The sequence below is a fragment of the Aphelocoma coerulescens genome, chromosome 1 (assembly GCF_041296385.1).
Source record: "Aphelocoma coerulescens isolate FSJ_1873_10779 chromosome 1, UR_Acoe_1.0, whole genome shotgun sequence".
Classification (NCBI taxonomy): Eukaryota; Metazoa; Chordata; class Aves; order Passeriformes; family Corvidae; genus Aphelocoma; species Aphelocoma coerulescens.
The window spans coordinates 111,136,012-111,152,316 of record NC_091013.1 but is presented as its reverse complement, the minus strand read 5'-3'; the positions used below and the strand labels follow the sequence as shown (position 1 = coordinate 111,152,316).

At 38.3% G+C, this 16,305-nt stretch overlaps 1 protein-coding gene across 18 annotated transcripts in view; it reads left to right on the top strand.

The window, feature by feature from the left end:
• ROBO1 (roundabout guidance receptor 1) overlaps positions 1 to 16,305 on the top strand; it is a 654,072-nt gene that overhangs the window by 526,606 nt on the left and 111,161 nt on the right. For all 18 annotated transcript variants that reach the window (XM_069024504.1, XM_069024524.1, XM_069024532.1 and 15 more), the window contains one exon: positions 15,544 to 15,701. In XM_069024504.1, coding sequence (XP_068880605.1) covers positions 15,544 to 15,701 — 158 coding nt within the window. The remainder of the gene's footprint in view (positions 1 to 15,543; positions 15,702 to 16,305) is intronic.

Genomic DNA, 16,305 nt, shown 5'->3' with positions numbered 1-16,305 from the left:
AAAGGAAGAATGCCCATCTCAAATATGGGCAAATGAGATTGTTTCCATCTCTCTGCAAATAGTGCCCTATAAAACAATGATGCTTCAAAGAGATGAAGAGTTAATCAGACAGATGTTGATGGATATAGCAGGTTCACTGTCCAATCAGACTGTAGGGAAAAAAAAAACCTCAAAACCAATCCCTTCTGGAAAAAACCCCAATCATATAAAATATATGCATGTAATAGGATTTTCTTGATATTTATTTCTTGGTACCAGCAGTGCGAAGCTAAGACTATTCCCACTTGAAAAGTATCTTTTTAATTATCCATCTGTTTTCCCCTTACCTTTCATTATTCTGTCTGAATTGGTGGATCTGTATGCTTCAAATGTTATGTAGATTAATTTCAGTTCTGGAAGTCTTAAATTATTTATGCTGTTTGGGAATAATGTGCATTCCCATTGTTTACAGCTCTGGTGTTTCTGATTATGTAGCATCAGTCTTCTTTTGCTGAGTGTCCTCCCCTCTTGATTAACTCTCTAGATAGTTTGATAATGGCCTATATCCAAATGATGTATATACAAATCCCAATTGTTTCCATGAACCTTGGCAGAGTTTAGTGAGGTATTTGGTACTGGTTTTTTTTTAGATGAATATGTATAGAGTTACCCCTTTCCTCTTTAAATTGTTTTCCTCTGAGAGATTAGATAGTTTTGTCCGGCACAGAGTTTTATATGTTAGAATAGCAAAGGCTACCGAGGCATTATGTGTACAGACATAGTGATAAGAGAAGTTTGACACGACAATGGGAATAAATGCTAGTGACACTTCTTACTTCTGATAGCTGGTACCTTTATAACTTTTATAAACTCTTTGGTAACTCTTTTATAACTCTGTTTTTCTCTGCTTACTGTTATACTCTTAAGAGTTCCCATTTTAGACCAGGTACATCAATTCAGTGGATTTGTGGGTATATAATATTATTTCAGTGGCTTTAATAAGGACACAACTTCTTACCCCTAAAAAATCCAAGATACACAAATAGGTTTTAACATGCAGCAGTAGCGCACATAAATTGTGGGTTTGGTACTACATAGCATTCTAAGTATTTCAGTTCTGAGGCAAGTATCTCATTGCAGTGAAGCCAACAAGAAATACAGCAAAGAAGACCACTTATATTATGTATAAGTATACTTACATGCACCTTACAGTTTGTATAAACACTAGGAGCATTCACTATTTAAAAGCATTTTCTGAACGAAGTAGCTGTAATGCCTCAGTCTGAAAGTTCAGGAAAGCTTCTTAGTGGTGACTTGTCGTGGTAACCCACTGAAAAATGGCAAACAATTGCATTCAAGCACACAAACAGAAGCAAAAAGAGAATCAATCTTTTTTTTTTTTTTTTTTTTTTGCTTTAGATTCTCATATATAAATGAACAGGGTGACTTTGAAGATTCTTATTTGCTGACTTGTGTTTTCTTGTTTCCTGACAAGATAAGGCTTGTATTGCCTGTTTAGCCCTCTTGCTCCTGGTGGTTTTTGTAATCACTGCCCAAAGTCTAAGAAAAAAATGCACTGTAATGTGAACTTAAAACTTAATCTGACATTTCTGAGATTGTTACACTGGCTATTAATAAGGAATTTTTAAGATATCAGGTATTGTTAGCTCTACTGTATATTCATTATGTGTGCAGAAAGGAGTTTCAAGTACTCCAACCCAAAAGAGGTGTACTTGTAGAGAGAAGCAGTTTTCCTGAGGAGCAATGTCCACACTGTGCACGTTTCAGGAAGACTCCAGTTGGGGTCTGGTGGGGGTCTGTTCATCTTCTGCTCTAGTTTCATCCATCACCCACTAGAGTTTTCATTTACTAGAAAGTCCTGTAACAACAAAAACCTGTTGTCACATTGTGTATCAGAAAAACAAGTGTAAGGATTTTGGCAATCCAGATACTTTTTGGTGGTGGTTGTTTTGGTTTTTCTTCCCTTAACTCAGTTGTTTCTGAGTGAACTGTTAGAAGATACCAGTAGCTTTATCTTGCAAGTTTAGTGGCTTCTACGTATCCTCTTTACCAAAATTAATAGCAGTTAATTTACTTTTTTAAAACTGTCTTGAAAACATATGGCATTAATTTTTATGCATGTACTGACAGCCTAGACCAAGTCTCATAATGTTTTCAAGCTTACTTTTTGTGCTTAAACATACAGAAAAGAACCAGGCCACTGAACTGACTTGAGAATTAATTCATTAATTCAGAGTTCATGGAGAATTAAAAGGATCCTCGTCTCGCACAATACGACCTTTGCTTTTTCTCTCTCTAACAATTCTGAATGGAAATCTAGGAAATTAACCTGTAGGGGCTGCTCAGCATGGGTGGGAATTTAATTAACAGAGTTAGTAGGTCTTTGTAAGAGTGAGTGTACCATGCACTCCACAGCTCAGGTTTGTAGGGGCAAGGGAAATTGAGTGTAGGTACTGCTGAGGGTACCCATACTCATATGGAATCAAGAAAAATATTGTCTATTGAATTTTGTCCAGACTTAAGTTTCATTGTGCGTAGGTAGAAACACCAAAAACAAGGGGGGAAAAAGACAACTGTCAAATTACTAAAATTGCATGTTAAAATTTCTTTACTGCCATAGTTTCCTGGGAAGTTTTTGAGGATTTGCCCTGTACTGCAGTTTCTCACAGGCTGTGAAAGAAAGGAAAATGCAGTATTTCCCCCAAATGTACTTGCCACCTTGATACTTTCTGCCTTTCACAGCCCTTTCCATCATGTTGGTTTGCTCTGCCTTGGATGCATTTCTAAGTTCCCATTTCAAACAGCCTAAGCTCACCTTGCAGTCATCCACTTTCCTTTTGCTTCGGTGGTGAGTGCTGATGTGTTGTCCTGCATGCCACAAAGCCCCTGCCAGCCCACACTGCCTCAGAGCATCCCAAAGTTGGACAGTGGTGGATGCCAGCACCTCTTTTGTAGCTGTTATTAAAGATGCTATCTTCAGCTGCAACACTGAAGTTATGCAACTTAATGTTCCCTGTGTATTAAAGTATTAATGAAAACACAGGGTAGAAAACAATGAATGTGACCTGATATAAAAGGAAGCATTTAATCAAAATTAAAATCCTCAGTAATGAAATCTGCCTGGCTTTATGCGCGTTTGTGTTCACGCTGAGCATCGCCCTCTGTTTCCTTTTGTTAATTCTGAATCAGACTTCTGGCTGCTGTCTTACCACATGGGATGATCCACAACTTCATGCACTCCTTCCTGCCAGCAGTACAGCAGACTCTGCTAACAGGCAATGTTTCTCTGATTTTTCCTCAGTAGCACTTACTGCACATTAAATAGTAACATATTGATCAATTGGCACTTTGCCTTCGAGTATCTCATAGGGATTGAAGCCAGCATGAGAGTCCAAATGCAGAAGTACTTTTCTGTGTGATTTTACTGTCTTTTGCCATTTATGATAGCGTATAAATCTCCAAGAGCTGTAATTCAGAGTTCCAGCTTGGTGAATTTGGTGTGTCTATTTGCTTTCAAAACCATTTTTCATTGTTGTAGCTATTAACTTTGCTACTTTTTGTAATGCTCTTTGTAGAATTTTACAATATTTGAAGCCTTCAGATGGTTTCCTAAATTATGAGATGTCACTGTAAATCATAAAGACGTCTGTCTTGAGATTTTTCAAATTCTGAACAATAAAATAATTGAGTGTGTCATATTTTGCCATGCCTGTGTGTAGTGGGAAAGGAGAATGATTCATTTCTTAGAATATGCCTGAAATGGAACAAATGTTTGCCTGTACCATTTGGGATCTAACTGAAAGCAGTTAATTGAATTAGATGAAGACTCTATTTCTCTATGACCTCTGTGTAAGGCTGTCTGCCATTTTCCCCTGAGGTGATTCCCTGCATTGTTTTCTAAAACCAGCAAAAGTAATTTGGAAAGTACATGATATTTGGCATAAATGTAATTCTGAAATGGTTTCTCCATTTCTGCTGTGGCAATCTCTTGTCAATTTCCATCTCAAATGTATTAGGAGGTAAAAAAACAAGATAGCATTACCATAAGGATGATACATTCACGCATTTGGGAATGCAGGGTATAACTGATGAAACATCTACCATCTAACTGAGGTATGTCCTGCTGTACAGCAGTCTGGAGAGCTGAACAAAGACAGTGGAGCTCTGTGGTCTTTAGATTCTGCCAAGACAATAAAATGGTATACAATAAGAGAAAAATAGAACAGAATAAAAGTGTATGTAATAGTTCAGCAACATTTCTGAGCTGTGTGGCCTTGCTGTAGTGTGTGGTGCCAACAAATGCTGTTCTTAGCTCTGCTGTTATTTAGAGTGAGCCACTCAGCCATATGAAGTGCCTGCATCTTGCCCCTTCTGACTGATGTTTCAGGCTTGACCTCATGTGTAATGGGGAAATATAATTTTCCGGAATATTAAAGAAGCGACTTAGCTGTTTGAGTGTGATAATGATACTGTATATTCTCTGATATTAAAATGCCATTTTTTCAACCACTTTAAGAGCATAATGGGGATTTTTTTTCATGGAAATAAGAGTTCTTTCAAAAAAATGTTGATGGTAGTGGTATAGCTATAACACCCTAGAATTTGCATGCTGAGCAGAAGGACAGGGCTAAAATTGTTGTGTGGAGGCAGCATCTTTAGCAGAACAATAACATAGGGTATATGCAGATTTAGAACTACTGCAGAAAGCTTCTTATCAAGGGCATGGAAATCTTCATGGTCTTTGCAAATGTCTCCTCTGATAAGTTTTTGACTCCTTCAGAGTGAAAGGATGATTATAAGCAAGTATACAAGTATGGTCAGCATTTAAGTCTTTCCCGTACTACAGGAAGTGCTCCCAGTTCCATAGGCAGGTCTCTGGAGCTGTTGCTTCTGCCATTTTAACAGCACAGATTACAACAAATGAGGTTCCTTTGGATTTGGCCAGATGAGGGATTTTCCATTTTAGGAACTATGGGATGAGAGTAAGTTTTTCACAACACAAGCCAGTGTTGCTTGCTATTGGAGAGCAACACATTTTAAATCAATTGCAATCTAGCTTCATTTGCCATCTTAGCTTTAACCTTTCATTGTAAACTGGCTAAATGTTTTCTTCTGTCTTTGCTACCTGTATTCCTTCATGCTGAGTTAGATGACAGAGGCATTTCTGGGTTGGTTCTTGTACTCTTTCTTGAAAAAGAATTCTATTCTGCTCATGAAATAAGTTTGGTGAGTAGTTAAGGAAGACGTTGGAGTTCTGGTGAAGTGTGTTCTCACCATTTCTCTTTCCTTGTCTGGTCGTTATATCTCTTCTTTGATTTCAGTTATCTCTTTATGATGTAATTTGGATGGCCAAGACAGGGTCTTGCTGCAGTAAGGAATCTGGTTCTTTTTCTCCATTATAATCTGATTTGAAGGAAGGCCAGTGCAGCCAACAGTTCCTTGCAAACTAAACATCAGAATCTTACTTTGGAGTGTAGAGAGAGAAATTTTTATTTACAGAATGCCGACAAATCCTTGGATCTAAAGATGCACACTCTTCTTTGCCTTATGAAACCTAATTTGTGATGTCTGAAAGAAAGTTCTTGGCTGAGCTGTGTCTAAAACCCCTTGGTTTGTGTCCATAACTTTGGAAATATGCTGTGTTAGTCATGCTGAAAATATTGTCTGTAATCCAGCATGATTCAAATAACCCCAATACAAAATGCAAAATGTACTACTACTACTAATACTAACAGAAAATACCTGAAAATATTTCATATTTAGGACAAGTGAAGGGAAATAATCTCTGCAGTCTGTAGAAATTAATCTATTCTTCCAGGAGGTAAATTCTTAGTTACAGGTAGTAGATGCCTTGTCCTGGAGCATAATATGTGGAAGATGTTGAGAGGGATTGCTTTTCCTACACAGTCAGTCAAATTAATAATTAGGTCCCTTCTCCTTATCTATTTTCAATTTTCAATCAACCTAAGGGATACTCTCAGAGCTGCGTGCCTGAGGCATCACAGATCCTTCAGGATTTAATTAGGTTTCCCAGTGCTGCAGCATGCTCTCTGAGGCCTGTCAGTTACCCTTTCTCCCAGGAGTTAAAATTACTCTTTATATGACTTATCAGATTTGGTCATTTAATTGATTCTCAATTCATCATCTAATCCATTTACAATTTCCTTTCCACATGTGGAAATACTGTTATAGGCTGACAGCTATGCTGCCCAGTAAGATTCCAGGCAGTACTTAAAACCCAAATCTTAAATGAGTGAAATAAATTCAGACACTCTTGAGTGGTTTCCATAAATTTTTGTAATGGTTTTCAGTAACTTCAGCCAATGTTTTTTTACAGAAGTCTTTTCTTTTTCTTTCCTTTTCTTTTTTTTTTTGGATCCTGCTTCTTAAGCCTGCCTTTCTTTCTGTTAACAATTGCAAGTTTCTTAATGACAGTAACGAATCACACTAAATATATTTACTTTAAACTCTTTCTATGCAGTCATAAGTTTATTGCCAAATGCCTAAATATTTAATTGCTTTTGCAGTGTAACATACTGCTTGATTCAAGCATATGACTTGTATTTGCCATCAGCACCTTTTAAATATGTGATCCAAGTGGTGCAGCAGTCCTTGATTTCCTTCTACTTTGATGGATTAGAAGCAGGCTGGTCTTTTATTTGCTGATATGTATTGCTGAGTGTCTTAGGGAAGGACACTTTTCCAGAGATGGTAATTATTAACCTTCAGTAGATATGAAGATCCTAATTTGATGATGCTGTGCTGAATCATCAAATGGTTTAGGTTGGAAAAGACCTTTAAGATCATTGAATCCAGCTGTTAACTCAGCACTAACAAGTTCACCACTAAACCCTGTCCCAAGTGCCACATGTGCACATCTTTTAAATTCCCCCAGGCATGATGACTCCACCACTGCCCTGAGCAGTGTATTCCAATGTCTGAACACCATTTCAGTGAAGAATCTCTTTCCTAATACCCAGCTGAAACCTCCCCATGTGCAATTTGAGGCCATTTCCTGTTGTCCTGTCGCTTGTTACCTGGAGCAGAACCCAACCCCCACCTGGCTATGCCCTCCTCTCAGGGAGTTGTAGAGAGTGATAAGGTTCCCCCACCCAACCTCCTTTTCTCCAGGCTGAGCCCCCCCAGCTCCCTTGGCTGCTCCTCCTCAGACTTGTGCTCCAGATCCTTCCCCAGCTCCATTGCCCTTCTCTGGACACACTCCAGACCCTCAGTGCCCTTCTTGGAGTGAGGGGCCCAAGACTGGACGCAGGATTCAAGGTGCAGCATCATCATTGCCACGTACAGGGGGACAGTCACTGCCCTGATCCTGCTGGTCACTCTGTTCCTTATTCAGGCCAGATGCCATTGGCCTTCTTGGCCATCTGAGTACAAACTGGCTCAAGTTCAGCTGCTGTCAACCAGCACCCCCAGGTCCTCCTTCGATGGGCAGAGAAAAGGCGATCAAAAACATAATTCTTTAGAGAGAATCTGTTTTAAAACAGCTTAAAGGTTACAGTAATGGAGACAGTACATTTTGCCAACATTTTAGAAGTGTGATCTAATTTCACTGCTGCTGTTTTGTACATCTATCACCACTATTTAACTCTATTGTCTTGGTTCTGTTTGTCAGTGCTAAAACAAAGCCATGTTTCTTTTTTGCTTTGACTGTCTGTGCTCTCTGCTGATGTCATCAGCCAGGTGGTCCTAATAATGTTAGTACTAAATTACATAGGCTGGTAACACAAACTTACTGCTGCTTTCTGACACCTTTAATCTGTTAACATCCTTGCAGTAGAATGTGGTACAAGATTCAGTAAAATCTTTAGCAGATCTGCATGTTTCAGGAGAAATGGGCAATTTCCCATTGCTGGAAATTCTGTGTTACTCTGCTGGGTAGTAGGAATGCAAGTTTTCTGAACTAAAATGTTCCATATATGCCATTCACGCTTTCATGAATTCTTTTAAGTAATTATTTTTCATTCATTCAAGTTAAGTAATGCTGTTCTTCAGCACTCTTTAACTCTTCCAAATTTAAATCACTGCTAAAATTCCTCTTGAAATGTCTACCAAAATCTTAAAAGTGGTGTAATTTCAAATTTAAAAATAAATCCTTGGCAATATGAGAATGAGCATAATAATAAAAGGCATTTCTTAAATTGTTTCAATGTCTAGAAGAAAGGCCTTTGGAAATCTTTTCATGCATTCATTAACCCTTCAGTTTCTTCCACAATGACATCATGGAGGAAGTATTTATGAACCAGCTGTATAAACTAAATTAGTTGATTTCAGTGGTAATAAAGTAGAAAAAACAGTTGTTTTACTGAGGAGTTTTAATGGTTGTTTCCTTTCACTAAAGGAGATCTTGAGATAGAAATATGTATAATGTTGTGATGTCAATTATGTAGACTCAGGTAAAGGTCTGAACTAACTCATGCATAGACATATGAGTACTAAGCAAAAAACCATTTGATTTTAAAGTGCTTTTGTTTCTTCAGACTCTGAGGGTGGTAGTGTTTGCTAATGGGCAGAGTTTAAAGCCTAGCAGGACAGCACTGTGTGACTGCATGACATTGAATGTGTTGTCATAAATGTAGAGCCAAGGATTAAAAATAGATTTCTGCTGTGATGATGTCAAGTGGTGCTCATTGCTTTACAACCAGCCTCTTTGCCATGAGCAGCCTCCTCTGTCTGGAGACCTGTTTGATGTGGATTCTCAGACTGTGCAGTCAGAGCTGCTGTGGTTGGAGCAGTGGCCACGTGTCCAGTGCTTCTGTAGCTTTTGAAGCTCAGAGAAGGCTGAGGGAATATTAGAGATGTGGATACTGAACTGATTGGCATCTGCTTGCCTGTAGAAGGTTTTCAGTCTGACTGAGCAAGGGGTAGCAAGAGGTCAAAGTGCTGCAAGGTAGGAGCAACACAAGAGAACTGGAAATGATGGGAAGTGAGGAGCCCTAGGCATACTGGCTGAGACTTCCAGCCTCTTGGAGCCTTGTAGAAGCATAGACATCTTTTGAAACATTCCATACAGCGCTGCTGGACTCGGTCACTGCATAAAATTGTTGCCTGCATTACATGAGTGCTCTTGTTAGATGATCACAACAGTAATTTCTGACTATTTATAGCCCTACTCCTTCTGTTCCATTTTAATGACTGTTTAACACCAATGTTAACCTGGTTTTAACACCTTCAGAAAGGAAAAGAAAGCATTTTTTCAGGGAATAAGTTTTTCCTTTAACTTTTTATGACTGCATGGAGACTTTTAGGGAGGTCTCTTCCAAAAAAATATTTCTCATTTGTAAATGATCAAGTTTTTTGGTCAAACCAGGTAACAGTTTAATGAGGTCTAAAATATTATATGGTAACACATGGGTTGACTTAAATTTGATAATGCATACCTTTTATTGTTTCATTTTTGCTTAATTGGGTGCTCTAACACTTCCCTGTTAGTGGCACGCATGTATTAAAAATTATATCCTGACATCTGTATAAATTTCATGCCAGCAAAGTCTTTAAACAAGGTACCATAATTCTGGCTGATGCTTAAGTTAGTTGTAATTAAAATTAAGCACCTGGTTTGAAGCACTGTTCCAACTGACAACCATCTTATATTTGAATGCCAAACATGTCTGGTGTGTCTCAGTAAATTTGAAGTACAAGTTCAGTAGGTAGTGGGGAAAAGGGATCATTGCTGATCCTAAATTACAGGAAGAGTTCTGCTTTTGAATACAGCTCATTCCTGACTAAGCAATAATTAGTTTCTCTTTGATTACAGCTTCATGGGATTAGATGATTTATATAACCTCCTGAATCCTGTTTTTGTTTTCCTAATTTTATAGGTTTTTAAAACAAGCTCTCATTTTTGTTGTTTTGTTCATCATATTTTATTAGTCAGATGAAGTATTCGGTGAGAACTTAGTTTGTAAATACTGCTCTTTTGTTGGGAAGGAAAAGGGAAACATGGAAATACTTTATATATATGTAAAGGAATGAAAATAATAGAATTGGTGGGTATTAAAAAAGATTTAAAATCTATTTCAGTTTTTAACAAAATTAGCCAAAAGGCAGGGCAGCGGGCCATTAAGGTTGCATAGCTCAGCTTTAGCTTGTTTGATGTCAGGAGGGTTTTGTTTGCTGTTGGAAACTTGCTCATTAGCTGAGGTCTAGTTGTTTTTCAAAGAAATGTGATGAGCATTTCTTCCATTTATTTCACTTTCTTTTTCCACTATTTTTGAGGCACCTGCTCTTATTCAAAGAAAGATTCAAATTATCTTCATGCTGAAAGAGTGGAGCTTGTTGGGATCTCTTCTGTTAAATAATTGTTTCATACTTTGGCTCACCATCTCTCTCTAAGAAGTAGACTTGCAAAATAGTGTGTTTTGTGTGGGATGGTGCAAGAGAGTTAATGGAACTCTCTCTGAGTGATGCCTTTTTAAAAGAATTGAAATGGATTAAAATTGCCTTGATCTGATTCAGAAACTTGCACCACAAGCATCATCATTTCCCTCTTCCTCTGTTCACTGGGTTGACCATGGCTGTAAGATCTTGGTTGATTAGGGATCCTGGATGTATTTTGCTGCACTGCTTTGAACTGTGCATGAGGTGTCTGGACTAGAATAGACCTGTAATCAAAATTTTCAGGAAATTTTCTGATTTCCAGATCTTAAAAGATACCACCTGTTAAGGCATGATATCCACAATGTCTGATGGTAATTACCTTACAAATTCATTCTCTTCAGCTATTGACTAGAACTTTCTGGTTGGTTTATTTTATCTTGTGTTTTCTATATCCCTTTCAAATCACAGTTACTTAAAGATTACTGCAACAATAATCTTTCTGAATTATCTACAGTTTATATAGGCAAAAACAATCCTGCCTGCCTTCCTCTCATTTCACCCAGTAGCGTCTCCCTACTCTTTTTCACAGAAGGCAACAAAGGGAAAAAAAGCACTGGGTGCTGCATTTTGCAAAGCAGTGTTTTGGTGCCATCTCTACTTAGCAATAAAAATTTATCCTCAAGTGGTTGCCAGTTCCCTTCTTCTCTGAGAAAGAGTCTCTGGGGAAGGTAAAACTCTTTAGTGAATTGAAGAGTACACAATATGAAGTAGTTGTGTGAGCAGTTGACTTTTACATGGAGCTTTTGAACCTGATTAGTTCAGCATGTTCAAACAGCAAGATCAGGGAGTTGTCCCAGCTGTGCTGTGATGATGGTTACAGTCATTCTACATTGTATGTCAGAAAATATTAGGTAAAATGCTAGAAAACCTTAACCAAGGTCTATCAGAAATGGGGAGGAGGGTGTTACATCTATGAAGATTCTTAAAAAAAAAAAAAAAAGGCAAATGTCCTCTTGATATATCTTTTTTTCATTCCAGCTGCATATATGTAGAAAGTGGTGAAATTTCACTGTTGGGTGACAGAAAGCATTTGCTTTAGTGGATTGCAAAGTATGCTTCTAATAAAAAGGAAATGTTTTCTCAATTTACAGTGAGCCTTGACTGTGAAGGACAGCAAAGAAAAAATAAGGTTTTTTTCAGTAATGGATGAAAATTTTAGATTTATAACTTCATGCAAGATTGCCAGGGCCTGAGGCAAACAAAACAGAGCATGTATCTACTTTACAGCTGCGAAAATAATTGCGATGACTATCTGTGGAGTAATCTCTAATGGATTACATTTTGTTAGCATTTCATTATGTGATGTTAGAGCCAAAATAATTTATAGTAAATGGGAAAAAAAATACTTGTTTTGAAGTATCTGTGGCCTGGACCTTTGATGTCCTCCTAGGCATTCTCCTAAGAACTGGTTAATTTGTGAAAGGCCTTGGTTTGCAGGCAAGGTACTATGCTTGTAAAGCTATTATAAGACTAAGGAGTGTAGAAATTACAGAAGTAATTTGGTTTTATTATGTAAGTACTGGACTTCTTTGTTTCTTCAGGGGTGCTAAAGGCATCTGAGGTGCTATCTGATAGTCTTTTCTCTTAGATTTATGAGGTCTTTCAGACTTGAAAAGCACTTATGCTTTATTAAGATCACTTGATTTAATTTTTATTAAACTTCAGGCTGCTTCTTTTTATATGTATCTTAAATTTATCCAAATGATACAATCTTCAGCAGTAATGAGAGGCTTCTTACTCATGGTCAAAACACTTTTTTGTGTTGCAATAGAACTGTGGCATAGCAACCTCTTCTGCACTTTCATGTGCTGTTGGCACTAGGAACTGGAGCTATGGGAGGGAGGGGTTAGTAACTTAGGGCAACTTCTGTGTCCTCTTCTTTTAATGTTCTTTAATTTGGAGAAGTGATTAAAAAAATAAAAAAGAAGTAATAATATGTTCAGTGGCTCCAAGCCAGATTAAGTCTCTAAGGTATTAAATAGAAAAAAATTCTTGGACTCCAGTAGAAGCAGTGTCCAGCTATCCATTTGCACGATATGGTTTACAGTGATCCATGTGTCTGGATGTCTTGAGGGTTGCTTGGGAACACAAGAAATTGTCTCTGGCTGTTAACACCACATTCAGTGTAAGCGGAACAAGGATATTTAATGGTTTCAGTGTCTGGGAGAAGTGTTTTAACACTTCCATAACCAAAAATTAATCTGAACTATCCAATTTTCGTGCATCAATATATAGGGGAATATAGTAAGGAGGATATAAGGGAATGTGGGTTAAACTTAACAAAGTTTTGTTGAAAGCAGAGGGGAATTCAAAGGATTGGTCTTCTGGACCTACCTTTCTGAATAACTTAAAATGACATCATCCCCCTTTTTAAAAACATGATGTTATAGCTGAAAATATTTTCAATTTTTTCCCAAGTTCACAGAAGGAAAATATCCATGCGTTTTGCCTTTTAGAGAGAGAAATACTTTGTTCTTGATTGGAACGTGCTTTCTCAGGCTTCTGTCCACTAAGCAATAGGTGCATGTTTTATTTCTTGGGTTGGGTTTTGGGTTGTTTTTTTTTAATAAACTCTCTACACTAGGTCTGTTCAAGAGAGCTAGTCTGTCCAAGAGAACATGTTCATTCAAGAGCACCTCGTTGTAGACTTGACCTCCAGGGGTTCCCTCCAGTCTAAATTATTCCATAATTTCTTCCTTAAGTCCTATAATTCAGTTCTATTAGTATGTATTGTTAAAGTGATATAGACATGTTATCCTTGATTATACTCTTTTAGAGCAACAGTATGTACTGCTTCCAGGGCGTCCAGGAATTTCAATAATTGAACTGAAATATTAGAAATGTGTGTGCTTCAGAACGGAAGGGGATTAGTAAATTCAAATGTTTGGTGAGATCTGTACTATATTTAAGTCTTTTTGACACACACATGTTCTTTGTTACTTCTGGAATTTATGTCCTTTTTCTACAATAGTAGCAAAATATTTTTTATTTATTGTTTTTGATTCCTGCCTACACTTCTGTATCAATGTGGAACTTTCCCTGTCGTGTATTACGTTATAATAAAAGCAGGTGTGAGCAAGGTATATATATATACACCTCTGTCCCAAAGCAGGTGACCCATTTGCCCTCAGACCAGCATGAAGGACCTTACAGAGAGGGATGGTTTGGTGGTAGCACTGTACCTGTAAGAACAACCACATTCCTTAACAGCTGACAATAAATCTCACCTCCCTTTGAAGCAGCATTAACAACCAAGCCCCTGTTCAGTAGTGAATGTCCATGTATCTGGGGTCCATGGCTTGGGAGGTATATATGTATTTTTTGCTGCAGCTTCTTGGCATTATTTACTGTTGACACAAGATTGTTGCAGGTAGCACGAGTGACATACAGCTCTGTAAAAATCCTGAGAGTCCTTTGGTTGTAGTGTGCTTTTCCATTAGCCTATCCTCTGTTCAGTGTGGATGGAGGAACAGCAGTGGAGAGGACTAGAACGTTGTATTTGTTATCATTTGGGTTATTTATTTTTAGATTAAACCTAATGCCACTTACTTGGCAAGGCTTAGGAATGCCATTATTCTGTTAAACCGTGTCCTTGTGTAGTGGTCTGCTGGGCACAGTATGATGTCTCTCCTCTCCTAGAAAGAAAAATAATCACACAGCTATTGATAAAATTCATAGTGGATGACTGGAGGAAACTAGAGTTTCCTAGGCCTGGGCTGGGCCAAATGATGAGAAAGAACAAATTCTAGTAATGAAGGTGCAATAAAAACGTTTCTTTCTGTGTAAAGGTGGTAAAATTGACTTCTAAATAAAGGATGTGATCCTGGCTTAGACTAAGTGATGACTGCCAGAGATCAGGAAAGATTTTTAATATTTTTGCTTTAAAAAGACACAAGCCAAATTGCAAAGATGAGTTTGGCTAAGGCTGGGCCAATGTTTAGTGACTTGTAATGTCATCAAAGAACTGGGAAGTTTAGTTAGTTCATTAATTTTTGCCCTAAATTCAGGGATGGGTACAATTCATATGGCCAGTGGCCAATCTTTCACCATAAACCTCTGAGTTACTGGCAGGCTGACCTTGGGTCTCAGGAAAAAAGGGACAGAGAGCAACCTCTGGAATTCTTACCCCCAAGTCACATTCTACCTGAGCAGAAGTTACTGTGCCATCTTCAACTGTGATAGGAATCACAGAAAGTTTTGTTTTGGAATGGACCTTAAAGGTCATCTCGTTCCAACCCCCTGCCATAGGCAGGGACACATATACTAGAGCAGGTTGCTCAGAGATTCATCCAACCTGACCTTGGACACTTCCAGGGATGGGGCATCCACAGCTTCTCTGGGCAACCTGTGCCAGGGCCTCATCATCCTCACAGTAAAGAATTTCTTCCTAATATCTAATTTAAACCTGGTCTCTTTCAGTTCAAAGTGTCATTGTCCAAGTCACCAACAACGATGTTAAAAAGTGCTGGTCCCAGTACCGACCCTGAGGAACAGGATTTGTCACCAGTCTCCACTTGGACATTGAGCCATTGACAGCAAATCTTTGAGTGCCACCATCCAGCCAATTCCTTGTATAGAGTCTGTCAAATCCATGTCTCTCCAGTTTGGAGACCAGGATGTCATGTAGGACAGTGTCAAATGCTTTGCACAAGTCCAGTAGATGATATCTGTTGCTCTCCCCTCATTCACCACCGCTGAAACACCATTGTAGAAGGCAAATTTGTCAGGTGTGATTTGCCCTTAGTGAAACCATGTTACCAGTCACCTCCTTATTTTCCCTCTGCCTTAGCATAGTTTCCAGGATGATCTGCTCCATGATCTTGGTGGGTGCAGGGGTGAGACTGACTTCTGTGCTCACAGACTTTATGCCAGGTACTACCAGTGAGGCAGCTCTTCTGTGTGGGCTCTGTCAGCCTCTTTTACTTGGCTTGTATGTTGGAAGTTAAATTAGGGTTGCACATGGGTTTTCTGTGTTACTGCATGGAAGTACTAGAGACCATCAACAGATGATATTGATTACCTGATCTGTTCGTTGATATAAAATGCAATGACAACAGACACCATTAAAGGCCAATACAAAACACTTTGCTGTGCCATTAGTATATTGTTGAGTAATTTTTTTTTGCTTCATTGTCTTTATTCTCTCAGTTCTACGGGATGACTTCAGACAAAATCCATCAGATGTCATGGTAGCTGTGGGGGAACCTGCAGTGATGGAATGCCAGCCCCCTAGAGGTCACCCAGAACCCACTATATCCTGGAAGAAAGATGGGACCCCTCTAGATGACAAAGATGAGAGAATTACAGTAAGTATAAAAAGTTTTTCCAAACAACATGAGAATCAACTAATTAAAATTATTTGTCTCTTGAGCATGTGAGCATCTGGCTGTGCTGTCCTTTCTAGGATATGTCCTTTCCTTGCCTCAGAGGCAAGGGCTAGTCTGCATTTAGCTTGGAATGTAACCTCTCATCTCATAGTACTTCATTGCAGGGTATGCATGTTTGTTAAAGAGGCCTAAGCAAAACCTGTGTTCTTCTCTTCCTCAGAAGAATTAGAAGCTTGTGGAAATGAAATTCATTATACTCATCACTGTCCTATAATTTTCTTACCTTTTATCCACCGACAAATTTCTTCAACCTGTAATATCTGCAGAGAAACTATGAGTAGTCTTGTTGAGATCTTCTTTTGTAGTTCTGTTGAAAATAATACACGCAGAAAAGTTGTGCATTGTATTAGAAAGGATAAAAAAGGGTTTCGGGATATAGACACATTTCTTTGGAGAGATAATGGCTTATCCTGCCATCTGAAATAAATCTGTTTTCTCATTAGAGGTGTTGTCATACTCATTTGAATCTGTAGCTTGCTGAATACAGTGCATGACTATTCAAGAGTATGGATAAAGCAGCTTC